Source organism: Euwallacea fornicatus, chromosome 13 (genome assembly GCF_040115645.1).
Source record: "Euwallacea fornicatus isolate EFF26 chromosome 13, ASM4011564v1, whole genome shotgun sequence".
NCBI lineage: Eukaryota > Metazoa > Arthropoda > Insecta > Coleoptera > Curculionidae > Euwallacea > Euwallacea fornicatus.
In genome coordinates, this window is record NC_089553.1 from 4,993,687 (window position 1) to 5,021,562 (window position 27,876).

The window sequence follows — 27,876 nt, forward strand, 5'->3', positions numbered from 1 at the left end:
AGCAATGATACACAACTGAAAGAATTTTTAAAAGAAAGAAGGCATAATGGATAATAAAGTTTGGCCCAATAAATAGCTGGGGGGACTTCTCTTACCAAAGCCAGAAAGATATCCTTTTTGCTGGAATAAGGAAAAATGATCTTTGCTGATCTTTTAACTTCATTATTCCTAATCGACAACCGGCTAAAGAAACAGCTGATAAAGAACAATTATTTGTATCCAGAAGGACTGAAGAGTGCCGAAGAGCCCCCTCTTAACAGAGGAACTTCAAATCAGGACCCGGGAAGCGCAACCGATTCACACTATGATACTCGAAAGGACGAACTAAAGGTGAAATATGTTATGAGTGTCTTAGATTATATTTATCTAAAGAATAAAGCACATGGTGGTCTTCAAGGATGGATACCACCTTTATTCTTTAATTCCCAATAATAAGTTTTCAACGACACAAAAAGTTACTTCGTGTATTCACATTTTTTTAAATTAATGACTTAATGAGCACTAAATTTTTTAGTTGTAGGGTGGTTAATAACACCCCATTTTTCAGCCTGCCAACGGGTAAAACAAATTAAAATTTTCGAAGACCCACTAAATTACATACTTAAAGACCTGTACGCAATTTCAATTAAAAGCAGCAATGGCTCTCCTGACCGCACTTTAAAGCCCATTAAAAAAATATTTTGTATGTAATGAGATTGCACTTAAAATGTCGATGAACCGCGAGTAATTTTTATGGGGCGAAATTAACAGTTTTTCGATTTACGCGTTTTTGAAAACGGGGCTCGTTAACCTTATTTCTTATACGCATACCTAAAAAAATACGCTAATTATCATTGGAAGTGTATGGAATTCAATATGCAAGTTTAGTAGATTCCACTTTTTTCATTTTAACGAATGTGACATTTGCGCATGCGACACGAGCGACCACAGTAACTCATATGAGTAGAATCATGGTAATTCTGTGCAAACCATATTAGATACTTTATCTACGACTACGTCAGTTTGTGCAGTCACTAAAATGGCCGTCAGACTATCAATGTTTGTACTGCTTCGTTGTTATGAATATTGGTACGAAGCTGTGGGAAATAAGCTTGTTTTCTTATCATTGCGCGCGCAAACCATACAAAATGAAACTATACGGAAGTCGAGAATCACTTGATATCAGGTTTCGGTCGGTTTTCGTGCAATCTGTTGATAGCCGTAAGAAAAAAATTCCGAAACAAGTAAAATTTTCAATACTGGTTGTTTAATTTTATAAAAATGTTAGGTAGCTGGCATTTTCTTTCACAGCAGTTATTTTCCAGTAATATGCAAAATTACTCATACCCTAAAGTTCAATAAAAAATAGAAATAAAATAAATTAAAAAAAGTTAAAGGTAAAAGTGCTGTGAAAAATAAAAGTTGGCCCGATTTGAGAGCAGGAAGCTCTATAATATAGAGCTATCGTTTCAAAGTAACCACTTCCATTATTTCTTGCATGCTATTTTTTTAAATGTGTACAATATAATTCATTAATGTTTTCCATTATTGTACGATTTTTCAATTATGCATGATTTTAAACGCGATTTGTGATTGGTTTGAAGCTGCCACGACTGGTTGAATGTGACCAATCCCGTGGTCAACACGTCCTTTAACGTAAAAGTTTTCAACTAAAACTGAATTGCAAATCCACTCAAGCTAACAATAATTAGTTATAAATTCAAAGTAGAAATGTTACATTTCTTGGATTTTTAGCGATACAGCCGACGGGAAAATATTACAAACTGACATGCACAGGGTGATTCAAAAGTCGAGGTGAAAAATTAAGTAACGTGTAGTTTTGCCATTGTGTATAAAAATTTAAAATAAAATTTTTATCGGGAGACCTTTTTATATTTTGTTTATTTTGAATGTATTCGACTACATTCATTATTCTTTGCATTACTTGTTCATGGCTATCAAGTTCTGCTGTACAAACCATTTGTTTTTAAATGCCCCCATACAAAAAGGATTCAAGTCGGGTGATCTCGCAGACCATATTACTTGACTATGCCGACTAATTCATCTCCCATTAAAAGTTTCGTTTAGCCAAAAAACAACAAAATTACATATTGAACAAAACAAATAAAAAACTGAAAAGTTCAAAAATGAGTTCCTTAATCACCTACAACATTCTTATCATTTGGTTCAAGACTTACTATTATTTATTAAAGTAATAAAACATGACAACATACAGAAACTTCGAAGTGTAATAACTCGAAAACCAATGTTGACTAGCAAAAATTTTATTTGACACCTTTTACTCAGAATATTAAACTATACAGGTTCCTAAGTTTTTCGCCTCGTGTTTTAAGTCACCCTATATATTAATAACCGACTAATAATCTGAATGTTATTAACATGTTCACTCGTTAAGCAGTCCCGATTATTTGTCACTCTTATTAGAAAACTTGTTGCTTAAAGAAACATTAAATCGTTATGTCGTGAGATGGGGTAAAGTTGAATTAGGTGCAGGGGAGTCCACAATAATTGAAATTCCATGTTTTTGGTCTTGAACTAATTTATTTTAAAGTCCTCAAACAATGTTACAGATCAAATTTAAAAATTTCATAATAATTAAAGACATATTTTGGGACATCCAAATCCGTCTCCCAGAAAGATATAAACAATTAGGAATATAAACCTGATAGTATAAACTATCAGAAAATTAAATGAAAAAGAGTTGATCCACTCAATGGGCCATCCTTATCTTATTCCATTGTGAGCTGAACTTATGGATTACCACGGAGAAGTATAAACTATCAAAAGTGTAAACCATCAGAAAGATAAATGAGGAAGGGCTTATTCACTCAATGGGCTATCCTTATCTTATTCCATTGTGAACTGAACTTGTGAAAGTTGGTAACCCCCTCCCCCATGACATCAAGTGAATATCTACTCATGTTTGGGATATTTCTATCTAGAAGCCCCCTTGAATTGCACATAAGAGCTGGAATGGCTCTAGTTGCATTTCAATTATTTTAAAATGGTGGCTGCTTATTTACATCATAGACAAATTCATGTGGTCTAATCCATTGTCATGTATGTACTCATAATGCAGAAAAACCTTCACATGCACCATCATGAAGATCGTCGACCCCACACACGTCTCTAGCATGTTACACATTTCACCATCTTCGACGTGCAACAATCTTTGCTTGAGTCATCCAATGTCAATTCTTTCACACAAATCTTCGATTTTGGACGAAAAGTGCTGAAGAAACTGAAGATGCTTTTAAATTAGATAAGTAAGTAAATAAGTAGTAATAATTATATTATTGCTTCCTGCGATTACTCATAAGATAAGTAATTCATTATTTATTACTTTGGCTTGTATCAAGTAGGTTTCGATTGCTCAGCTTTATTCGATAGTTTATGACTTCAGAAGGACACAAGGGAAGGTGTGAAAAATCTCCTTTTAACGCTCTGACTAGCTAATTATCGTAATCGGCTTTGGAATTCGGTGGTGGTACCTACTCAAGCCCAATACTAATTGACTTTTGTCACCAACAATGACTTCCCGCAATAAACACCTTCAATATAATACGGACTTTTGAAGGCAATAGAAGTAAAGAGAATAACATTTTGCAGCACTTCATGTGATATAGGAAATGTTTACTTTATGGTTCTGTCCGGGAACCATCGCCTCATCAGTGGATCTTCGAAGCAATTACCTACGTAGATGGACAAATTTTCCACATCAGTGTAATAATATGGTAAAAACTCTACTCAAGTCGCTAACGAGGCATTTAAAACCCAATTACATATGACAAGACGTCAAACATAGAAGTAGGTACGACCTTCCTTACCATGTGTTTAATTTGAAATCCAAGAGTCGCGCACAGTTGCGCCCATACAAGTAGATAAAAATCCTTTCAGGGGCGTCTCACTTGAACATAACTAAGTCACAACACCACACTAAATTCAAATGGTACCGTCTAAGTTCCGGAAAATCCACGTGTACTGGAAAGCACCAAAGTTTCCTTCCGTCAACCGGCATAGGTGTTCTTCGACTAAATTCCCTATTTTAACTTTGAAGCGGTCAGGTACATTCTGAGGCAAAACATCATCGGAATGCAGTGGTTCAACGAAATCGTGATCGTCTAACGTACCTTTAAGAGACGGTACCAGTAACATTTGCCTGGACCACTCACTGGTACAGGCCGCGCGGCAAGTCTGAACGCACGGGTACTACTTGGGTAGTACTATAGAACGAAGTTTTCGAAGCTTTTTGCAATGACTGTACCAAACTCAGGTGTGTTTGGTACCCGAGCCGAGGCTACATTCCTCAAGAAATGCGGCATTCCTATAAGAGAAAATCAACTTAGTCTCTCGCAGGGGGTACCACTTGCGTGATTCGAATTATCATTGCACCGTTTTTAATTTTTCGTTTTGCAGCGTCAATGCTCCCCTCATCAATATCGTCATTAGATGACGGCTGGTGGTACTTCAAGCAGGACCGCGTAGGAGCTGCCAGAAATCATCGTACCGTTTCATGGACGATTCGGTATAAATGGAAATAAAAAAAAGTGACGAACCGCATTCCACAGTAAAAAGTTGGGTCCAATGAAATCACTGCGCGCCAAAGCTGGCCCGATCACAGTCACTGCTTGGGGTACCACCTAACATAACAGCAATGTGTTTTAAAGATTGTATGAGGGAATCGCAGATCTAGAACAAATCTAAAGTGGCATGCTCGTCCTGGTAATGGCATGATCCACTTCATTTGGTTTTTAATAGAGGGATATCTGGTACTTGGAATGTTGTACGTCATAATACTCATTGAAATATGATGGAAACACAACTTTGTCATGTTGCTTTTCATTTTCATATACTGAGAGTACCCGCTCTTAATTTCTAAACTTAAAATTTTAATTGTATTCTTATATTATCCCGTCAGCTATGACATTAGTATACAGTGGCTAAAAGATTTGGGTTACATGCATTAGAATCTTGAAAATTCTGACATTTAGGGAGCCGTTAAATGAGGAAAGTTCTAAGCAATTATGTTAGTAACACAATTATGAAAGCAATACGGCCCGACTTGCCCAAATTTTTTAGAAATTTTAAGACCAAAATGATGCGTTCTAAAAAAGCCATCATGGGACGTTTTCTTTGAAGATGAGATCCATACCAATATACTGTACCAAAAAACAGAGTAAAAATTTTCGAAAAAGCAATTTAGTTGAATATGCTGCATGATATGAAGTAGCCAGAAAAAGTTTTTAGCAAATTTTTTAAAGACACGGAGGTATTTCTGCCAGATATCATTTATCGCCAATATCTCGCGAACCTGCAGAGCAATTGCCTTCAAAAGTAATGTAAATTAATCGCCTCGAGGCTCTCTCTAAGCCTACACAAACGGAGTTACCGCATCTCGTTGGGCTACTGCTTTGGGCTACTGGTCATACTAGTAAGCAACTTTAAAATTTTGAAAGTTCTTGAAATAAAGGTTCCTAAAAAAAGCTCTAGGATGTGCATAATCGGTTTTTATACAGCGATACAAAACCAATTATTTCTCTCTGAAGTCGCTTCATCAGTTAGCTATCAAAGTGGCTTTTGAGTGCTCTAATGTTGAAGTCCTCATGTTTAAAGTGAAAAAAGAATATCTAAATCGTTTATCTATCGCAAGCTTTGCTCACTCAGCCGCAAATATTTCTTAACACTAGAACTACCAACATTTATTACGTGCACTATTACTCATATGTAGAGCAACTAATTAAAAATTTTAAATAAGTATGTTTCAAAAAAATATTTTTTTATAATTAATAAAATACATTTCTTGTTTGTCCAAATATTATAAAGGTAAAAATATATTTTCAATACATTTTGTTTATGTCCTTTTTTAGATTATTTTGTTTTTTATAGGATTCAACTGTAAAGCAACCAGTTTGCTTATTTACATTATTGGATCATATCCACTTTCCCACTCCTATTATTGACAAAAAATATTTTAACATACCAAGTGGTGTTCATTGATCACATCGGTTGTACGAAAAAATCTTAGAAAAATTTGAAAGTAGTGAAAAGCAATGTAAAATTGTAAAAGATTTAAATTTAAGTAAATCAATAATATCAAGAGTGATTTCGAACTTTACAAATATAGGAATCTTAGATGATCTTCTGAAGTGTGGATGAAAACGAAAAACTGACAAAGTAATGAACAGAAAATTTAAAGCGTTATTCATCTAGGATCCGCTTAAAAATGAAACCTGCATATAACAAGAGTTATGTGTTTCATTATCAATGAGTGCCCTAAAACGAAGATTAAGAAGCGCTGGTTTATATTGAAAAAAATCGGCAAAGAAACCTTTCATTTCAAACAAAAATAAAAAAGCCAGGTTGCCTTTTGCAAAACAGCATATGAACTAGTCATATGAAAAATAGAAAATTAGCATTTTCTCAGATGAAAGCTGATTTAAACTGTTCGAATCAGACCGAATTTTTTAGGTCAGAAGACCAGTTAATGAATAGTTTAATCGGAAATATACTAAATCGACGGTTAAACATGGAGGTAACAGTATTATAGTTTGGAGGTGGTTTGTAAAATTGATGGTATTATGGATCGATATGTTTATAAAAATATTGTAGAAAATCCCTTGCTGCCCTGAACAGAAGAAAATATGAACTTTTGTTGGAAATTCCAACAACAAAGATCCGAAGCATACCTCCAAATTAACTAAAGAGTTAAAGTTTACTACTAAATACTAAATGCAAGATGTAGTTGTAAGGGAAAATATGCGAAATGTTTTAGTTACTCTACTTTTGACTCATAAATTTTAGAATATATTTTTTTATTTACAGTTTATAAACATTTAAAAAATAAATCTTAACATTAATATATTTAATTTTAATTTTAATTAATAATTGAAGTAATAGATCATATCAAATACATGTTATAAAAAAATATATATATATATAATTTAAGAAGTTGCTTTACATATCAGCGATTAGGTATCTACTTCTACTGATCCGGTCAAAATGACCGGTTTGATATTTGGTTGGCAAAATAGTCAAATTTGAAACACTATGTGATAATATTATCATAAAGTATTAAATAAAATGTAAAAAGAAAGTGTTATCAATTGAGGCAACCGACCATTTTGACTGGTCGGTACTTCTAGTTTTAATCAACTAGAATTATGTTTAACTTAACTTAATAGCCCTTACTCATTTATTAGAGACGTTGCTGAAAATTTCAATAATAATTATAGCAAACCGGTCTGAATAATTTAAACCTATAGATACCTTAAATTCGTTTAATATTGAGTCAGTTTTCAATGCTCCGTGTACACCCGTCTACGTAGAAATTCATGCACCGCAATTGACTGCATCTGCATAAATTTTAACTCGATAATAATCATAAAAAAGGTTTTTGAGAATGGACTGCCGGACCATATATGTCAATTAATTGGTTTCTACGACGAAATCTCGGAACCCGAAGTGGAGCTTTGGGTTCCGCGAACCCAAAGAACGTAGGCTGCCAGAAATACAACATTCTTCAAGAATTTACTATTAATCGAATAATCAGTGGTGAAGCACCATTATCTCGGAGACATTCTGTGTACAAAAGTAATAGCAATTCGAATATGCTAAATGAGACGCCTTGTATATTATTATTTTTTTGGTTCGCTGTTTACTTTTGATCAATTCAACTTAATAACTGCTATCTCTGCCTCTACCGGTTTTTGAAATATTAATTAATGTTTTTTTTCAAAATAAGACCTTGAAAAAACCTCTGGTGCAACACGATTTGCAGTGGAAAAAGCAAAAATTGTTGAAGCTGTTTCAGAAAGGTCCAAGAATTTGCCCCATGGAGAAAAACCTGATCTCCCTTGATGGTTCAAAATTAATGTTTTTATGATATGATAGTAAACTTCTCTAAAGTAAGTTTTTCAATAGGACACCCTATATATTAGCAAATGCGATGAAAGAAAATTAAACTTCTTTTCATATAGGGTGCCTATTTAATAGCCCCTTCGACTGCTATGAGTTTATTCATGATTTTACACAAAAAATTATTATAAAGATGTATTAGCAGTTAAAACTTAAAACAAGAAAATATAAAAATATATTATGTATTTTATACCAAAACATTTACTTTGTTTTGTTCGACATCATAAAAAACACACCATTATAGTTGAATAGTGAAAATTAAAGTTTTTCCTTTGAACTCTCTGTATATATTTTTGGCTAAATGGATATTCGTGCCTGTTAAGGTGATCTTATGTGAAAATTCATCCTGTAATTAACAAAATATAACTTAAGCTACCTATAATATTAATTTATTTATGAGACACTACAAATATTTAAAATTTCTTTTTAAACATCCTAAGTTCGAGGTAGTGAATCCCAGGGTAAAGAAAATGTATGATCTAAGGAAAGATAAGAAAAGGATTCTATCATGTAAAAAAAGAGCAAGTCGTCCTATTTAAAAAAAAAATGACACTTTATGACACTCCGCTTTTTTTAGACACTTTCGTAGTTGGTACTAATTTTAAAATTTACCTTCATTTACTCCATATACATCCCCATAATTCATTTTTTTGATGAAATCACAAATGAACTCATAGGAGTCTGAGGAGTTGTTAAATGGACACCCTGTATGTTTAAAATAAAACAATTGTGAATCGGCGACATGTCCTATCGAAGATTTCTGGGCTACACTGAAAATAACGATCGAGTTGCAATTTCCCATTTGAAGAGAAAAAATACAGCGGCTCAAATTCAGGACAGTGTGGCTGATAAACTGACGTTGATGATCACGTAAAACAAATATGTAATTTAACTTTGTTATGCAAGAATTTCCTTCTTTTCTTTTATTCTATTTGGAAGTAAGACATTTTTGCCCACTATTCTTAGTTGCAGCAAACTGAGAATAATGTATGGACATATATCCATCTAAAATATTGTTTTTCATTTAACTAATGTATTGTGTATCGGTTTTTTAAACTGTGAGTTGGATATTTGCAAAAGGCTATAAAATTTTTTGAACATTTACCAGCCATTCAAATATCTCCACGTAACGGTAATATTCAATAATGGAACTACCAAGAATGCGCATTAGCAAATTATTACTTTAAAACTTATCTATTTCGTTTATAAAACCAAAAATTAATTCTCAATTAATGATTTCTTATATACTAGTAATTATTTACCAATATATTCTTGCAAAAATGGTAATAAATAGGGTTCAATACACCTATTTGCTAATATGCATGCTTGATAATTCCATTTGTGAAAATTACTGTCTCTTGGAAAATTTAATGGTGTATCGCAATTCAAAATTTATCGATTAATATTTGAAAAACACAGCTATAAATTAGGTAAAAAATACGATACAAACTTAGTTAAATAGTACGTAAACATTGAAAAAACGTTTTAGAAGATAGGAAATTGATTTATGTAAATTGGCGAAAAAAGAATAAATAAATAAATAAATAAAAATAATTAAAGACTGTTTGAAAACAAAATCGGCAATAAATCTCAATGGATGAGAAAACATAATTTATGGCTCTGTACGTATTCCAAAGCCTTTTGAAGCGATTTGGAAATGTGAAAAATACTCACAATTTGCTTCGGAGACGGCTTCCGAATTGATATTTAATTTATACAAGACATTTAGACGACTACAATTTTCGATATGGAGACATTAAAAAAGCCCCTTAATTGCCCGAAAACGGTTATTACTTCATATTTTCCCTACCTGTCTCCTAATTGCTTTCCTGAATGGAAATTTTAGATATAATTTACATTTAATATGTAAAATGTAAGGAGAATTTTTGAAAAATCGCCTTTGTTTTTTCAAGAAAACGTCGATTAAAAAAAAAATCAAGTTTCAAGTAAAAACTCTGAAAATACTAAGCATCCTTTATAAAAAATTTAACTCATAAAGATTAATGCTTGTCAGAAAATGTATGTAAATTTTGAGAAGATATCTGTCGTATTTCCAAAGCCCTTTGAGATACCCCCTAATCCATCCCTAAATAGAAAATTTTACTTTAATTTCTACACATCGCAGTTGACTGAGCAACTCTTATGGTAGAAATGGAAAAATCCTCCACTAAAACACTAATTACGAATTCCAATAATAATTAATATTTGCTCAGATCCTTGCAATTGTCACCTTGTCCAAAAAGGACGTTTCCCTTCCTCAACGAAGTGGGATGTAAATATTTATTTAACATTTGTAATTAGACCAATCGTCCTTTATTTGTTATTGATGGACAACTCCCTGAGAAAATTATTCTTTAATTATTACAACAAAAAAAGAATGATAAATTAGTTACATGATAGTGTAGTTTACGCAGTAATAAATAGACCCGTACTGATGTGGTTTGTTCCGTTACTTTATTGCCCAGTAGTCATTGAGTACAAAGAAAAACATTTTGCTTTTAACACATACCATTTAAAAATTCAATTTCAATTACAGATTGATAGTGCCGATGGTTGGCCGACTAATTAATCAAAAAAGGTCAATCTGAAATAACAGTACCTATGTACGAAGGTTTCCTTGATTAACTAAAAATTAAACACCCTATATCTTCCAAACAAATGGAGTTCGGACTAAACTTCATTCGTTCTAAAAATTTGTTTTCATAAGCTTTATATCCCGTGAATGTTTGTTGATATGTTTATCAAACAACTTGTATATATAGCATATACAAATATATAACATTTTTGGTGCTACTTACCCGCACTTTTCGACGATTTCGACATCTTTTTGAGGGGATCACATTATGTGTCAGCTTTTAGTCTTCAAATTTTCCCGTAAGAAAAAAAAAACAGGGGACTATGATCGGGGTATCTTACAGGCTGCATCTGTTTTATCAATCAAGCTTCTAGGAAATTTTTCATTTAGAAATGACCAAACAGCAGCAATGTAATGAGAAGGAGCTTCATCTGGTTAACAAACGAATTTTTATTGTAAAGAGGGGGTTTGGTTTAAGTATTTCAGTTATTTTGAGAAATATGGTCTCATGTAAAAGTTGTAGATAATTTACCACATTTAAGTTTTGCTGGAATGAAAAATGGTTCAACAATTTAATCACCCAAAATCCTTGCTCAAATGTTTAATTTTTGAAGTTGTTGAGTATGGGTTTCTCAGAACAAATGAGAATTGACTTAATTTCAGTAACGACAGTTACGTCTGGTAACTTTACCATTAAAAACAACGAACATTCATCAGATAATGTTGTATTATACAACAAATGTCTGTTTAAATGTAACATGTTACTCAAGGATTCATAATGTTCTAATACTCAGTCAAAATCATCCTCCTTTAATTCCGGCACTAGTTTTAAGACATAAAGATTAAATTTAAAGATTAACGATTCAAATTCTATCAACGGTATATTTTAAAACACCGAATTCCTCAGCAATCTTTCATACAAAAGTTTTGTCGTCCATTTGAACATGTCCCAGAACCCCAATTTGGATTTTATCATCTCTAATGATCAACTTCGTGTTTTTTATTTTGGAGACAACCAGTCTCATTGAATTTCATTAGCAAGTTAGATCCATAAGGGTGGCATTCCATTTTGCCGAGATAATTTTTATTGAAGATAATAGTTGCCACTCTTGCAGAATTATTGTTTTTTTAATACAGGCTAATAATTTCAATTCTATCTTGTAAAGTATTAACTATGTATTTTAATTAAATTAAAAATTGAACCAATTAAAAAATGATGTCTTGCCGCGAACCATTAAATGCAGAGGACAATTTCAAGAAATTTTTCATTAAAAAAATAAGGTTTATCAATTTTAAATAGACTGTTGCAAATGTCATTGTTATTTATATGTACATTTTGAAAATCGAGACTTTTTCAGGCCAACTATACACTTTCGACATTCATTACAATAACCTTCAGTATTAAATAATTAACTTATTTGATTTTTATTCAATTTCTACAAAACTAGCCTACAGAAAAAGTTTGACCATGTAAAAAAAACCTTTTAAAGGAGATATAACACAACCCTTTTTCCAATTTGAAAATTTCAAAAGGATCGTTCCTAGTCATAAAAGGATGACATTTCGGTAACAACTTTTTCACCAAATGATGTCCCCCGCGTTTGAGCTTTTTTTAACAAACAACAGAAAATATATTCAGGGCAAATCATTTTTCCTACTGTATATTCTTTACACGGAAACGACCCCTTTTTATTAAGAAGGCTGTGGAAAGAAAACAAGGCATCGGTTGTCAGTGTTAACGGCGTCTCCGATTTCCTCTCATTTCGCTCGCGATAAATATCACATTTCGGGTGAAAATACACAAAAAATTGAAAGAACTTTGTATAGAGTTAAAGATTAATTTCCTAAAAACGTAATTAATGTTCCTACGAGATACTGCTCGGCTGAAAACAGATAAATATCACAGTTATTAAATCCGATTTGGTTTGGCTGTACTGTGAATATCGTCTCGTTTTCGTTCGCATCTCCGATCATCCGACCGAAGTAACACGATCACTAAACAGCCTGCCTTGATGGAGCTCAAATTAAAAAGAAGTAAAAGTTTCGGCTACTTACAAGAAAAAAGTCTCTTAGTTACACTATATTTTTTAAATATGTATAAAAATAAAATTATATAATAAATCCTTTTAATTGAGGTCCTGTTGATCAATTAAGGATCAATATAAAATCCATATTATTGCAATATATCAAAACATTTCAAACATTTTTAAAGGAAAATGTACTTACTTTTTGCAAGTTTTCAAACATTAAATGCCGTTTGCGTGCGTGCTATTCGCAAAATATTGTTCGCCTTTCGTCAACACCAAGTCGGAGTCCTTGAAAAATTCTAAATTTAAAGGGATGAGACCTTTTCTTGCATAAATATAAGCCGCTTTTGAACTTGGGATACCTATGGTAAGTTCCATTTTGTGAAGTGATATTTGGGCATTTTCCGTGTGTGTGTGTGTGAATGAAACGATTCTTATTCCTTAAGATTTTGGGACAAGTCTAACATCTATATTGTTTGCCTGTGTTTTTTGCGAACAAACATTTTTATACATAAAAAGCTAGAAGATGTAATATTTACCATATTATTTTTTTGATCGTAGGAAAAGTTTTGTACCACTTCGTAATATTAGAAAATGTTAAATGAGCATTCTGAATGAATAGTTAACTAAATCTCATATTTGTGGCTCTTCTTTCAAATACTTCACCTCTGATCTTTTTTGGACAGATCCAATGTCGTCGTCGAAACTTTGATGTATACCTGTGAAGGTACCATTTTTAAAAGTAGCCTTGGTAAGTCAATATATTTTGCATGATTATTACTCTGACAGAAAAATAGTGGCGGCTTTCTTATGGCATTTTCCTTATACATCCTTTTATTTAAACCATTTCAACATTATCTCTGAACTTAAGTTTTCCAAATTATTCATCTTTAATTTCATTTCCAGCCTTCTTGCCTTACTAAACCTCCTATTACATCTAAACTTGTTCTCTTATATCATGTTACTTCTGCTTCTACCGTAGATAACTTAAAGATAAGGTTGAAAACACCAGAAACTCTTTTTTTAATATTTGACCAACTCAAGGATCACACATATGTAAACAAAACGTATTCATTCATTTCACATTTTTTGTAAAATATCAGAATTGTAAACAGGCTCTGGTAAGGTAGGTTGGTGGCCTCTGGCGGACTCTAAATACGCCTTGGTTAAGTGAGTTCTGCCATTCTTGTGATACAAAACTGCCAAATTGTTAAAGGCCGAAGAATGCGAAGAATCCGCACACAAACATAGACTCAGACATTGTATAGCCAATGCGATATCCCCAGCTGCCTGAAAGGAATGAACCATCTTAAAATTGTATTAAAATTGTTCTATGTGTATATCTAAAATCATCGAAAATTAAGACAATTTTGACTTTAATGTGGCTCTCTAGTTCCCTACAGTTAACTTATTTTTGTATTGAAATAAACTTCGATCAAAAGGATCAAAGTAAATTTCTTGTCTCCGGTCGCTTTAAACAATTTTGCAAATTTGTTTCGATCAATCCTGTCTGAAAAATATTACCATAGGTATGCGAAGCATTTTTCTAGCCAAGTAGGTAGTCCGGGTAGGCTTATATATGGATGGGATGCAGGCCGTTTTACATTAAACATCACCCATTTAAAATTTAAATTAGCTTTGCTTCGAATCAATCTGGGTACTACGCCGAACAATAGCAGAACCGAGTACTTGGAAACGTAACTTAATTATGTGCAGTCCAAATGAATGAAATCTGGTAACAGATTCTTACGCAGCTTTCTATAGTTAGAAAACACAAAACATAACTTATGAAATTTAACGGTAAACTTACAATAGCGACGTATGATAAATTGTACCAAACATCTGCTTTGATCAACGAATCTGTAGCCAAATCTAAAGCTCTCTGGAAACATGCCAGGGTTAGATCCAGTTGCTGAGAATAAAGGCAACATAATCCTAGATTATTATATAACTCTGCTGAATGTGCCCCCATTGCCAAAACTCGCCTAAAATTTAAAAAATATGTTACTTATTAACCGAGTGTGGAATACCTAACGTTGTGTAACAAGTGGCATTTTGCAAAACGAGAAAAACAAAGACCCGTACTAATTATACAAAATAGCTTCCTAATGTTTTGCCTAAATTTGCTCATCAATTTCATACATGATTTTTTTAAATTGTACTGTTCGATAGAAAAATTACAAGAAAATTGCGTACATATCAATATAGTGATTGAAATCGCACTCTTCATCAGTAGAACTACAGAAATCAATGTTGCTCCTGATCTGAGTTACAAAAAGGTATTAAATTCTCTAAAACTTTAACTATTTAATCGTCTTGGTATCTCTAACGGTCTTCAAGATTTCAATCCATGCATCCGCAGTTTGAACCACACTATATAATAACAGCGAAATAACAGACTATGCTGTACTTTGTTCGTTCACAATTTTTAACAGTTTCTGTGTGTAATTTTTTAATACTCTTCAGTCTGCAATTATTGATAGAACATTGTGTGTATACAGGATATTAATGTGATCATATTAGCAACTTTGAGAGTGGACTTGGAAAATGAAAAAATAAAAAATGAAATTTCTGCAACTTTTAAGTACCTCTGTAATGCAACATTTGTTCAAATATGGTGGTAAACAGACTAATTTTTGTGAGTTTGTTGCAATGCTAATTTTCTCAACTTATATTTGACACCGCGGTAAACATTATTTTAATATATTATCAATAGATCATTTTCTCAGAATAAGTTTTTATTGTGTTTCTTTTACAATGCGAAAAACCGAACAATTTATTTGCCACAGCGATTTTCATTGATACATAAAGGTCAATAAAAAATATAGTGCCTTGGAAGAAAGATATTTTTTCAATCAGTGACCCTTAAAAATGGTAGTGGTGAAATGAATCTCTAAAAAAAATTCCTAATTAGATCAATCCGTAAAAAATGTTTTTAATATTGGGATCAATGTAGTTTTTTAATTAGCCTTCAACCAGTCTTGCATATAAAAAACACGTACATACATTTTTCCTCACCTGTAATATCTAAGAGCCAATTCGGGCTGATTGTTATAAAAATGATACATTCCGATACAGGCAATGGCTTCGGTATTCGTGGCATCTTCAATCACAATACTTCTGTAATATTTCACCGAAGCTTGGGGTTCATTCAGGGCCTCGGTCAAACGGGCCAGTTCGGTCATGATCGATACGTCTTGTGGAAACTTTTCTAGAGCTTGCTTGCACGTTTCAGTAGCTGTCAGAGGTTGATCTATAAAATTAGTTTGTGAACTCCTGTTGAGTAGTATTAAGAAATGGCAATCAGACATCCAAAAAGCAACTCAATTCTAAAAGACTTAAGTTTAAGCAGTTAAAGCTTTTTAAAATCAACAAAAATCGCTCAAATTAATTGCCACCAAGTAGGTTACGGGAATCTAATCTTCTTGTGACCGATGAATTCTTAGCGTAAGCGTCAGGTTTGATTTTTAAAAATCCTGTATTTCAAAAATAAAGCAACCAGAAATATTCCTGTAATTTTTGTGTTCATGCTTAGCAAATAGGCTGCATAATGCCATATAAACCCTATATAATAATCTGCCCTTACTTTACCTATTTTTAAGTAAATCCTCACAAGTCTAATGTAGCTCTCAACATGTGGATGCTGCTTTAGTGCACTTTTTACCTGTTGTTCTGCATCTCTTATTAAATTAAGGGCTATGTAGCATTTGGCCAATTGAATTTTCCACCACCAGTCCTATAAATTTTTCGCATATACAATTACATAGGTACTGCAAGCGTGAAAAACTCACCTTAAACTCACAACTCTGAGTAGCTGAAACCGCCAATTCCATGGCATTTCGAACATCCCCTTCATGATAGAATAAATACTCAAATAATGACTTATTCAAAGCCTTATTTTTGGAATATTTCGAGAGGTTTAGTCGAGAAACTTGTATGAATGGCCCTGAAATACAGCAAGATTATAAACAAACAACCCTAATAATAACTTACGATACCTATCTTAAAAATAATAATATTAAGTCAGTTTTAATTCAAAAGAAAACCTTTTTATAACCTCTTTAACGCCTATTTTGGAAAGATTTTCCAAAATAAGTATTATTATTGTCTTAAATTAATAATCTGAACTAATGCAAACTAACCAAATCTGCCTTTTCATATATTTTACAAATATTGACAAAAATATAACATATGTCAATAATATTTCAGTGATCTATCATTTACATATTTTAGAAATATTTGTAAACGTGTTTTTGAAATGCGTGGATGTTACTATAGAAATTTAAAGCAAAAAAATGGCAAACCGTCTTTTTGAGTCAACATAGCCGCAGTTCCGAGTCTAATAGCTCTGGCTGATTGTCCGGTAGTTCCTCTGGAAGCTCTGAGCCTTTCCAGGCCTGATCCTGTCCTGCTAGATTGCATACTTGTTCGCACCATTCCTGAAATTGGTCTACCAGTTGATGTTCGAGGTCTAGCCCTATGAAAACACTCTTTACATAATGGCGAATGAAAAGTTTTCATAAATTGTATTTTTTTCCTTTTTAGTTTTCTCTCTATAAAAATTACTATGAATCATTATACCCTAATGATTTAGTAGGAGCTGCAGTGACAGACGTCCTCAAAGAAGTGCCTGGACGTGGTGCTGTGGCCACAACATTGCTATCCAAAAAGTCATCTTGGATAGCGCTTTCTTCACTTTCCAAGTCGTCAACGTATACCTGAATAATTGTATGGTTGAGACCTGATCTCTCAGCCTTATTGTAACTTCGCCTACGAGATAATTTCCATGGAAATAAAAAAGTTTACCAATACTCCGTTCTGATTTTGTCGTTCCTATCGAAATTATCTCGCTCGCAAGATTAACAGGAGTTCGAAAAACTGGATCTAAGGACCAAATTATTGAAATACTGATAAATGTATCAGGAGCCTTATTTCCACGGAATTGAAATAATAACCATTAATCAAGTTCCAACTTAATAAGGGCTTTATGATGTTGTCTCGCGAAGTTTGCTTGGACTTAAATAATCTTGTCCTTAGTTTCATATAGTTACTCTTTGAGTTAAAGCTCTCATTTTGAGACACCATGCAGCTTGATCCAGTGGCTGTTTGTCTAATATGCTGGAGCAAACTTCGATACACTTATCGTAACGTCTTCGACGAAATAAACTAAGAGCGAGATACATCGGATCCATTTTTAAACTTGTACTCACGACACTTTGAATGAATTAATGTTTACATTACGTTGCTGTAGTTGCCAATAGTTACTTTCTTTTAGTCTTTTATAGCATTATAGAATCGATTAGTGTACCGAGGAGGATTAAAAACTAGAGACTCTTTCTATCTTATTCTTCTATTACAAGTACTATTTCAAAAATAATCCAAATATTTGTGTCCCTCGCCGGACTGAAAAATCATTCTGACACAAGCGACTAATGTCACACTTCTTGAAATACTGTTTGGTTTTGTCAATTTTCAACTTCTCCGAGAGGACCAAGCCGTTCGGTAACAAAATTATGGATCAATTAAGGGTCTCCGGGTCATTTTATGTAAATTGTAAATACAGGAATCCATAATGTCAAATAATTCAAATAGTGTGATTTACATTACATAAATGTTCATATTAGCGAACGCGATTTAAATAATGAACAATTTATTAGACAAGCATTTAATACATATATAACAAAATAAATTAATATTTTACTAGTGATAAGTATTTTTTAACTAGAAGAAGAATAATTTACAATTTTGGTCTGCGTAAATTGACGCTCAACATCATCTTCCAATGTCTGTACCCGTAATTTACAAAGAACTAAAATATTCGGGTATGATACTTCTTTTCTTTCAGGTCAATCTAAAGCTTTATTAAAAACTTGTATAGCTTGCGCGTCAGTCACGACACTTTTAACTCCAATGGTAAGATTGTCATCGTCCTCACTGTCCATATCTCTTTCCTTATGAACATCTTTCGTCTGCTTATCTTCATTCAGGTTAGTTCAAATAATAGCAGCTGGGGTTCAAACAATGTTGGTACACACTATTTTCAACAAATTAAGAACATTCAATGATGCACTGGCAAGAGAATCAGCATTGGATCACAGTTGATCCCTAATTACGCTTAAGCGAACATCATGTTCATCTTGATCATTGGTGTAAAAGAAATTGTTCCAACAGTTTTAAATGATTTGTTGATTAACTGCATTTCAGGCCATATGCAAATTTAAAACAGCTTCTCACAACGTTACCTGTTTCAAAGCATCAGATATGTTTTTAGGATTCTTTGATATGACAAACAACAGAAGAAACTTTCGGTGGTATAGTTTAGCGAGTCTTATTACTTTGTGGTCTATAAATTGAATTAACGGAGTTATATTGGATAGTTAGTACATGACACAAATCAACACCCCCCCCCCCCCCCCTCCCGTTTGATGCTTTGGAGGATCGCTTGAAAGATTGTCTAATATAATAACAGCACCGCTTTTATTAGAAGCTTCTGTTTTTTACGAAAGTTTTTTATCTGCCAATTAAATAATCCCCTAATTACGAATATTTAGAATATTTGTGATTACAAATTTATTGTCATACCTCAGAGACAAAGCGCTTGTGGAACCATTTCAAGAACCTACTGATGGCCATCCAAGTGATTTTTGAACAGTCATTAGCAATTGGAACATTAAAAATTTTTAATGAGCGCGAATTTTTTGCTTTTCCTTTTATCATTCGCTTTATTTTGTGCATCCCCAATAGCTGCTATCAAGTGTACACCTTGTTTACATTATCGCGTGTTCCGCTTGATTCTTAGTACGAATTTTGTTTACAAAAACGCAATATTTTCATTATCCCACATTTATTTTATCAAGCGTTTTTGCAATACGCTTAAGCTTTAAAAACAATTAATGATTTAATAGACATTGTTTCATAAACATAATAATTTTATTAAAATTTCTGTGTAACTTATTGTCTAGTTAATATTTAACATTTCTTCTTGCTCACTATTGTTTTTGCAAATGCAGCTTTTACTTTCCCTTTCTTCTCAGACATTGCATTGTTATAATTGTACGACGCACTTTATATTTTAACATTACTTCTAATAAAAACACCTGAATGCTGATGCAAACTCCTGCCATCCATATTATGAAAAAGCCCATAAAATTCTCAAAAATCATAACTTTAGCTGACCGATGATTATTCAAACCGTAATAGTGCCCAGAATTGTATTTCAAAGGTAAACTTACGCTAGCTCCAAATTGTCTTATCAGTAACGTTAATTCTGCTAGTTTTTGGGCATATGGCGAATTTCCTTTGCTAAAGAACGATCCATACGCAGGAAGAACAACTTCTTCTATTACTTTATAATTAAAAGGCCGCCCTTGGTTGGCATGCCATCTGGAAATCCTCTCAAAAGTCTCGTAACTGCCGATAAAAGCACATTCCTCACCATTTATGAGTTTCTTATGCCAGATACTCTTCGGCACTCTTATTGCCTTAAATTCTCGTGCAACTGTATGATCAGCGAGATAAACTTTAAGGGAACTAGCTTGAAGTTGTTTTAGAGAATCTATTTCCTCGTCGTAATAGTCCACCATTACATTCTGAAATACTAGAAGGTCAATGTAAACGGAATTTAGGACACACCATATGAGCCAAGATCCTTTAATCGAAGACCTCTCGTGTGAAAACCGCGGTAGAGGCGACCTGAGGTGAACTGCCAAGAAACCCAAATAATCTAATTTTCTGATTTTAGTAGTTACGTACTTATTTAGCAAAGAAATCAACAGATTCACACCCATATTTACTGGAAGTACCATTATTATGAAATTTTCTAAGAAACGTTTCCATTTCAGAATGGGTTTCGATTTAGGCACCAGTGCCATCAAATTATTCATGGTTTGAGGATATAGATATGTAACGAGATTTCGATACTGTTTGCGAATTGATGTCTCGATAATTGCTTGAAAACTTATGTGAATCTCAATATCCTCATCGACCAATCGGCGTTGTATCTTATCCAAAGTATTTTCATCTTTCTGAATATGTATATTAACTAAAGACACGTTAAGACACCTCTGCAATGAGGTCATGTAATCATAGTTGTAATCAGCATAGTCAGAACTGCCACTGTAAAGTCTAACAATAGTAATCACTTTCAACGGGTATCCATTCATATCTTGTAGTTTCCGAGGAAAATTCTCATATTTCTTGTTCATTCCTCTAAAAAATCTGAATAAGGAGAGTTCGTTTCTAAACGGGTCAAACCTAGAAGCTTGTAAAGTACCATTGTAGTAAAATATTACGACATGTAAAATCTTATTTTTCCAAACTTCTCTGGATATATTAAGCAGCACTTCCTTTTTTGTTACTGAAGAGCAAATGAAAAATTTATATTTACTTCTATTCTTGAAATGCGGGGATTTCACTCGACTTTGAACTGCCGTCAAGATGTCAGCAGGATCTTGAACGTTCACTAAATTAACTGAGGCTTCAGTATCTCGAAAATAATCTCTATTGATATTTCCAGATATAAGTTTTGTGCATTTTATGGCCTTTATGTACGAGTTCATTAAATCTTGACACAGCAAATTTTGTGGAGTAACTATTATGTTGCACACGGAATATGAAATCTCAAGAGATTTGTGAAACTGCACATATGATTTCATTTCCTCTGTCAAAAGAGTCGACGTGTCATCTAAAATAAAATTCGCCAGTGAGAACTTTAAGAATATGAGAAACAGCGGAAGTAATTTAATGAGTAACATATTAGCTGATGGTCTATTTTCTTGTATTTAAATATCAGTCTTAAAAGCACGAAGTAGGATATACTAAAAAGAATATATGGTATGAGTAGGAGGTACAGTTACAGCTAAGTCGTTTGTCTGTCGTTATTAGGGAGCTTTGATAAATGTCCCTTATTTTGAATAAATATGTGTGATATATCCATTATCACTTACAGCACGTAAATGATTCTTTGTTATTTTTATCCTAGAAATTACTGGTGAGGAGGATGATTTGTATGATTCCAAGATTATTTAACACGGATTAAACAAGGAAATATACAGGTTGATTCACTAGATGTAATCAAATATTTTTTTAAATTGTCATCGGTCTTACTAAAATCTTTAAATTAACAATATTATATTTTTTTCTCTCAAATCGTCAGAATTTACTATCTGTGATCTACAAATATGTTAAAATGACACCACATGTATTTTTTTAACGGATCCCCCATATACTTTTCCATAATCGAAAATCTATTTTCTTAATGTAAAAATAAAAAATAGTTTATTATTTGTTTTGTAGTCTCAATAAATTTGAATGACGGAGAGAATGAAATTCTCTTAACTAGGAGGTGAGAAAGAAAACAAAAACCCATTGCCATTTGAATTTCTAGCGATTTCTCGTCATCGGTTATTTTGAGAGTTTATTAAATTTTTATTTTGGGTAGTTTGTTTCATTTCTAAAACGAACAATGGATATTTTTCCTTTAAGAGTTATTGATTTTTTTTCGTGTGTGGCGCCATCTATGAACTTCAATTTTTTTTCTCCAACCAAATTACAGTTTCCTTCCTTATTCTACATGCGCCATCTACCGGTCAGAGGCGGAATCTTTTACAGATTTCTTCCCATTCAAATTACAGTTTCCTTCCTAGTTCTAAATGCGCTATCTACCGGTCAGAGGCGGAATCTTTTACAGGTCTTTTCCCAATCAAATTATAGTTTCCTTCCTTGTTCTACAAGCACCATCTACTGTCCAGGGGAAGAACCTGTTACAGATTTCTTCCCAATCAAATTACAGTTTCCAGCCCTGTTCTACATCCGCCATCTACCGTCCAGGGGAATAACCTTTTACAGATTTCTATCCCAATAAAATACAGTTTCCTTCCTTATTCTACATGCGCCATCTACCGGTCAGAGGCGGAATCTTTTACAGATTTCTTCCCAATCAAATTACAGTTTCCAGCCCTGTTCTACATCCGCCATCTACCTTCCAGGGGAAGAACCTTTTACAGATTTCTATCCCAATAAAATACAGTTTCCTTCCTTATTCTACATGCGCCATCTACCGGTCAGAGGCGGAATCTTTTACAGGTCTTTTCCCAATCAAATTATAGTTTCCTTCCATGTTCTACAAGCACTATCTACTGTCCAGGGGAAGAACCTGTTACAGATTTCTTCCCAATCAAATTACAGTTTCCAGCCCTGTTCTACATCCGCCATCTACCGTCCAGGGGAAGAACCTTTTACAGATTTCTATCCCAATAAAATACAGTTTCCGTCCTAGTTCTACATGCGCCATCTACCGGTCAGGGGAAGAACCTTTTAAAGATATCCCTCCAAACAAATTACAGCAACCCGCCAAGTTCTACAAGCACCATCTACTGTCCAGGGGAAGAACCTTTTACAGATTTCTTTCCAATCAAATCACAGTTACCATACGTGTTCTACATGCGTCATCTGCCGCTTAGAGGCGGAATCTTATTGATTTCTTTCCCGCCCAATTACAGTTTTTTTACCACTTGATTTTTCACACCTTTTTTTTCACCTACATATCCATAGGCGTAAGAGATACATCTAGGACGGCCTGCGCCCCTTCAAAATCACCCCCATTACCCCAAAAACAGGCATTTGGAAGGAATGATTTGGAAAAAAAACCTATGAACTACACCACTAAACATACTAGAACATATCGAATGACAATTAAGACATTCACTTGTCAACAATCGAACCGCGAAAGTTCGTTTTGTGTTTTCATTAACAGAAAAGTGGGAATTAACTTAAAATTTTAAATTTGAAATAGAAATATAATCTCATTTAAAATTGAGAAGCAATAAATAAGAAAAGGTATCATCCCTGTAGATCGAAAGACCATCTACGGAACCGAGAAAGAAGAGGTAAGAAAAAAAAAGGAAACCCGTTCCTAGAGGATCTTCCAAGAAGTCCCGTTTTGCAAAGTATAGGCTCCTCTATTCCCGAAATATGAGAACTAATAATAAAATTTCCCTTCCTCCTAACGCACTAAAAACTTATCATTGACATTATCCTAAAGTAAAAGACTTTTCGTAGAGGACTACATTAGTTTCATCGACTGTTCCCTTGCAATTGGAATTTACCCAAAACTATTCCTCTGGTTTTAGTACAGAAACCGAAGCGTTCCACCCCGACGAAGCGAAAAGAATTCTACTACCCACCACAGCAAGCAACTATCATTATCCTTCAGAGTCTTCGAGATATAGCATCGGTTGGATCCTCAATTTCTGGGATGTTTGAGAAAGTAGGGCTTTTCCACGGTTCCACGGTCTTCACCAAGGTAGGTACAGTCAACTTTGGTCTGTCATTTTTACTTGCAATTTAGAATAAGTAAAATTGGACTTTCTTGCGTTTCAAGTGTGAATGGGGCGCGCCTGCCTTTTGGGTGGTTTAAGCCCTAATCATTTGTCAATTTTGGCTCTTTCGAAAGCAACCACTTCTATACTTTCAAGGGTTTTCTTATATTTGGGATTTATATGGTCTTAGAATATTGTTTTATTAACAGTGCAAGAAATGTTTATCGGAAGGGAATATTTATTTTAGCAAAATTACAATACCTTTTGTTTAAATTTCCCTTATAGTAAATCAGTTCATACATTGTATAACCAAGTTACATTGTATGAACGAAGACACATTGTATCACCAATATTTATTTTAGCAAAATTACAATAATTTTCGTTTAAATTTCCATTATAGTAAATCAGTTCATACATTGTATCACCAATGTGTCTTCGAAACCATCCACCAACCCTTCAGTGATAGTTTAATAATTGAAAATTGTAACATAACAACACATTTTAAATAGTGGCATAAAAAATAACAGTCATAGATAAAGAAACAGTGTTAATTAATATACATATAATTAATTATTTTCAGGATTTCATGCAATGGTTTTCTTTAAAAATTGCCATTTAAAGAAATCCATCATAGGTGAATACTAAACACTTAAACATTCCATTCGGGGAATTCTTCCTAAGAATCGTCGTTACCTCGCTTTGTATCCGCGGTGGCGGCGACGTTGCCATTTTTGTCTCTCTCCGAAAATTGCAATAATTTTCACCTTCTCTCGTTATAACAAACATTTAATTTTATTTAAACGAGAAGTTTTTGGTATTAGAAAGTTTAATTTGCCATTGGGGAAAGATAGAAAAGATAGATTCCTCAATATATTTCGTTTCCCATTTTTCAAAGCGATAAGTGCTTTAAACTCATTACACAGAGATACATCCGAATATGATTTTGAAGTTGTTAAAACTAAAATATTTTGTTAATAATTGAAGCTTTATTTAGCACTGGTTTAATGGAATTTGTTAATGTAAAATAATCGATTTACAGGTAAAAATTATAACAAAAGAAGGTGAATGAGAGAGAAGAGATGGTACAAAGGGGGTAATGAGGGGATGTTGAAGGGTTAATTTGCATTATTCGTTAATGGAAATGACCCCCCAACGTCCACAATGATGAAAATTATTGAGGAAACCCAGTAATTTTCAGAAAAGCATTCATTGGAAGAATTCCCTTATTTTTTTGATTTCTTGCACAATCCGGCAACACTGTACGACACCGGGCCCAAAGAGGGCCCGGCAGAGAAACGGACGCAACGCAAAGATACGTGGAGAAGAAACCCTCCAGGTACCTTGACGAGGAGTCGGCCTCTCGACCGACCCCTCTTTGGGGGTCTTAACCCAATTGTTAGATCCGGCAGAACAACAACGACCACAAGCCGGAGTCGCCCCCCGGTGAACGGGCAAACGGAGGAATCATCAATGGGGCCAGCACCGATGAGGCCTTCGTTCACGACGCCCCCCGAAGAGGTGCAGCAACAAGTGCCGCTGTCGTTAACTGGTCCAGATCCCGAGGGAAAAGACGGCGACAGCCACCGAAAACTTTACTAGTCTAAGTTCTAGGATTTTGCGAGGAGACGGTTTTTTACCGGTGGTTCCATCTGCGGCCACGATAGGAATCGAACGGTACCGAAGGGCCATCTCAGAGGGAGCTGGTGCTGATCGTCACAAGTCGGAAAGTCAGCGAAAGGGAAGGTCCCAGACGGCAATTCGTTGCAATTCAATTCGACGCAATCGTCGGGAACCACCCGTTCTATCCTCACAACGTAACGAACAAAGGATTAATTCCTTGTTCTTGAATCAAAAACGGATCAATCCACTTATTTCAAGAGGAACGATCCAGATTCAAACGTTTAGAGGGAATAAAGATGACAAAAACGTCGTCGACAGAACGGGGGGTTCAAAATGGGATGGGGGGCAAAATGGGGGCCGAGACGGAGGATCGGAAAAAGGGCGTTAAGGTACATCAGGTAAGAACCCAAAATAAAACTTTAACAGAGAAGAGAAGAGGAAAATTTGGTTCAGGTTAGCAGCAGCAGCAGAGGGGCACCAGCAGCAAGGGGGCACACCATTGGGAAGTGGCTCGATATGGTTATCGAGGCAGCAGGTAGGGAGGGTGTCACCTACACACGGTAGGGGGCGACTCGCTAAAATAGGTAAAACGTAGGGTTCACAGGGCGTAGCACCTCAAATCCTGGGGACCGAGAAAGAAGATTGCACCATCAAGCTCATATTTAAGGTTCTCGAAGAACACTTAACGAGCAAGTAAGCAAGGGGTACAGGTAAATTTTGGGCAAAAATTTCCACATTTGCCTAAATTCGCTCCTCATCAATCAATTCACACATCTAGCTTTTACAAAAGACACACTTTAACACATTTTCAGTAGGTAGGTAGGTTTAGCTCGACCAGAACTTTGACTCGAAAGAGTCTGAGTGACCAACGAAGAGGCAGGATGTCATCATTTGCCCCCTTTAGCAAACACTGAACACGTTTTATACACGGGTTCACTTTGACCAGATCAAGGGGGGCCAGGGATACATCGAAGTTTCATGGACATCGACTCTCTCAGGAGGAACAGGGAGTTGGTATTTGTTAATAATTTTTTAGTAACCTTTTTTAGCAGCAGAAATGGCATTTGGTAAATTCGTAAGGTATATTTGGCGTAAGCAAGGTAAAAAGGAGCAGAGAGCAGAACTTGTCGGAGAAGAAAATATCCTAGGTAAGCACAGAAATTTGATTTAAATTTGAATATCGAGTGCTTATTTCCAACAAGGTACGAGTAAAAAGGGTTACTATCATACAGCAGTAGGGTCTCTATACAGGGAACTAATTTAAAATTCAAAATACAACAGTTATACAAAGTGTGTATTACATTAATAACTGAATTTTTTAATTGAAAAAGTAGGCATTCATCCATTTTAACAATAAAACATCTTCAAATTTAGTTTTTTTTTAAATTTTATAGAGAACATAAGAAGCTGTAAAATATAGACACATAAAAGGAATTATTTTTTCTTTAAACAAATTATAAAGTGTAGGATCTTTCCTTTCATTTCTTACACAGCTATTTTAACAAAAACCATTATTTACAACAAGTAGATAGTTTACTATATTTCAGTAGAAAGTTCAACGTAGAGAGAATTTTTACTTGTATATTATTATTGTTTTGGTAAACATACACACATTCATACACTGACTCATTTGTTTCAGAGGTAGTCCGTAAAAAGTTTATCAAAGGTACGATTCCATTTTCGATGAAAATGTGTAGTTTATACAGCTCTATAATTTTAAAAAAATTGGGGCTAAACCGCACAATTAATAAAACTAATGCAAATTAGGGGACAGGTTTAAATTAACATTTTTTCATAAAATATGAGAAAATATGTGAAGGAACCTTCTCTTAAAATTAATGACCTCACTTAAGTTACACCCAACATGTACATTTCTTTTAATATTTATTTACAGTGTATTTCCTAAACGTAAGGAAAATGTTTTATACGAAATTTATCAAAACCTACAGCTACAGTTTCTCACTGGATTATTTTAAATGAATTAATTTTAAAATTTCCTAAAACTGTTAAGAGTTAAGTTAAGAACAAAATACTTAAAATTACTCAAAGAACAATCCAACCCCTAAACTTTCACCTATTATTATTCTGGAGGTAAGATCACCTACATTATTACCAAAACGTCCATTCAAAAAATAATTTTAATTCTCTTCTTCATTCCTTTAAATATTTGCATCGTTTGCATCGAAGTACCAAACACCAAACATCCTGTAGATTTACAGTACATTTACAATTTGCATTAAGAAATAATTCCAATACTTCACCTTATTATTTTTTTTTTGTAAATGCACAATTGTTGATACAAGCCTTTTTAGGTTAACCAAAGGATATAAAAGAAGGAGGAGGAGGAGGAGGATACGACGGCAGCAGCAGCACAAAGACAAAAAACAACAGCAACATAACTTCGAGATTCTGCAGTGGATAA

The 27,876-nt window shown here is 33.9% G+C and overlaps 2 protein-coding genes and 1 long non-coding RNA gene across 6 annotated transcripts in view; all 3 read right to left on the reverse strand.

Moving 5' to 3' along the window:
- The window catches only part of ex (expanded), a 46,785-nt gene extending 42,722 nt beyond the window's left edge, over positions 1–4,063 (reverse strand). Inside the window, exon 1 of the mRNA XM_066289140.1 lies at positions 3,828–4,063. The gene's annotated coding sequence lies outside the window, so the exon portion shown is untranslated. The remainder of the gene's footprint in view (positions 1–3,827) is intronic.
- An 8,657-nt stretch (positions 4,064–12,720) lies between these two features.
- LOC136342811 (uncharacterized) lies at positions 12,721–13,148 on the reverse strand. The gene is made up of 3 exons (XR_010732689.1): positions 13,056–13,148; positions 12,879–12,996; positions 12,721–12,815 (listed from the first exon to the last, which is right to left on the reverse strand). It is a non-coding gene; the product is annotated as an uncharacterized lncRNA (long non-coding RNA).
- A 110-nt stretch (positions 13,149–13,258) lies between these two features.
- Positions 13,259–17,876, reverse strand: BBS8 (tetratricopeptide repeat protein 8). Of its 4 annotated transcripts, none has more exons than XM_066288982.1 (8): positions 17,568–17,874; positions 17,098–17,234; positions 16,821–16,993; positions 16,308–16,462; positions 16,108–16,252; positions 15,535–15,769; positions 14,327–14,501; positions 13,259–13,806 (listed from the first exon to the last, which is right to left on the reverse strand). In XM_066288982.1, the coding sequence occupies exons 1-8, from the start codon at positions 17,706–17,708 to the stop codon at positions 13,597–13,599; spliced, it is 1,371 nt and encodes a 456-aa protein (XP_066145079.1). In that variant the 5' UTR covers positions 17,709–17,874; the 3' UTR covers positions 13,259–13,596. The 4 variants fall into 4 exon arrangements, with proteins under 4 accessions (XP_066145079.1, XP_066145081.1, XP_066145080.1 ...); XM_066288984.1 differs by having other exon boundaries at positions 13,636–13,802; positions 17,568–17,875; XM_066288983.1 differs by lacking the exon at positions 13,259–13,806 and adding an exon at positions 14,056–14,270 and having other exon boundaries at positions 14,336–14,501; positions 17,568–17,876.
- Positions 17,877–27,876: the final 10,000 nt, after the last annotated feature.

Bases quoted from the DNA above. Each gene is read 5' to 3' on its own strand.
- BBS8 (XM_066288982.1), bottom strand. From the start codon at position 17,708: ATGGATCCGATGTATCTCGCTCTTAGTTTATTTCGTCGAAGACGTTAC. The intron at 16,994-17,097 runs GTATAATGATTC...GTGTTTTCATAG, and splicing joins GCTCCTACTAAATCATTAGG to GGCTAGACCTCGAACATCAA. The intron at 16,253-16,307 runs GTGAGTTTTTCA...AAAAATTTATAG, and splicing joins CTCAGAGTTGTGAGTTTAAG to GACTGGTGGTGGAAAATTCA.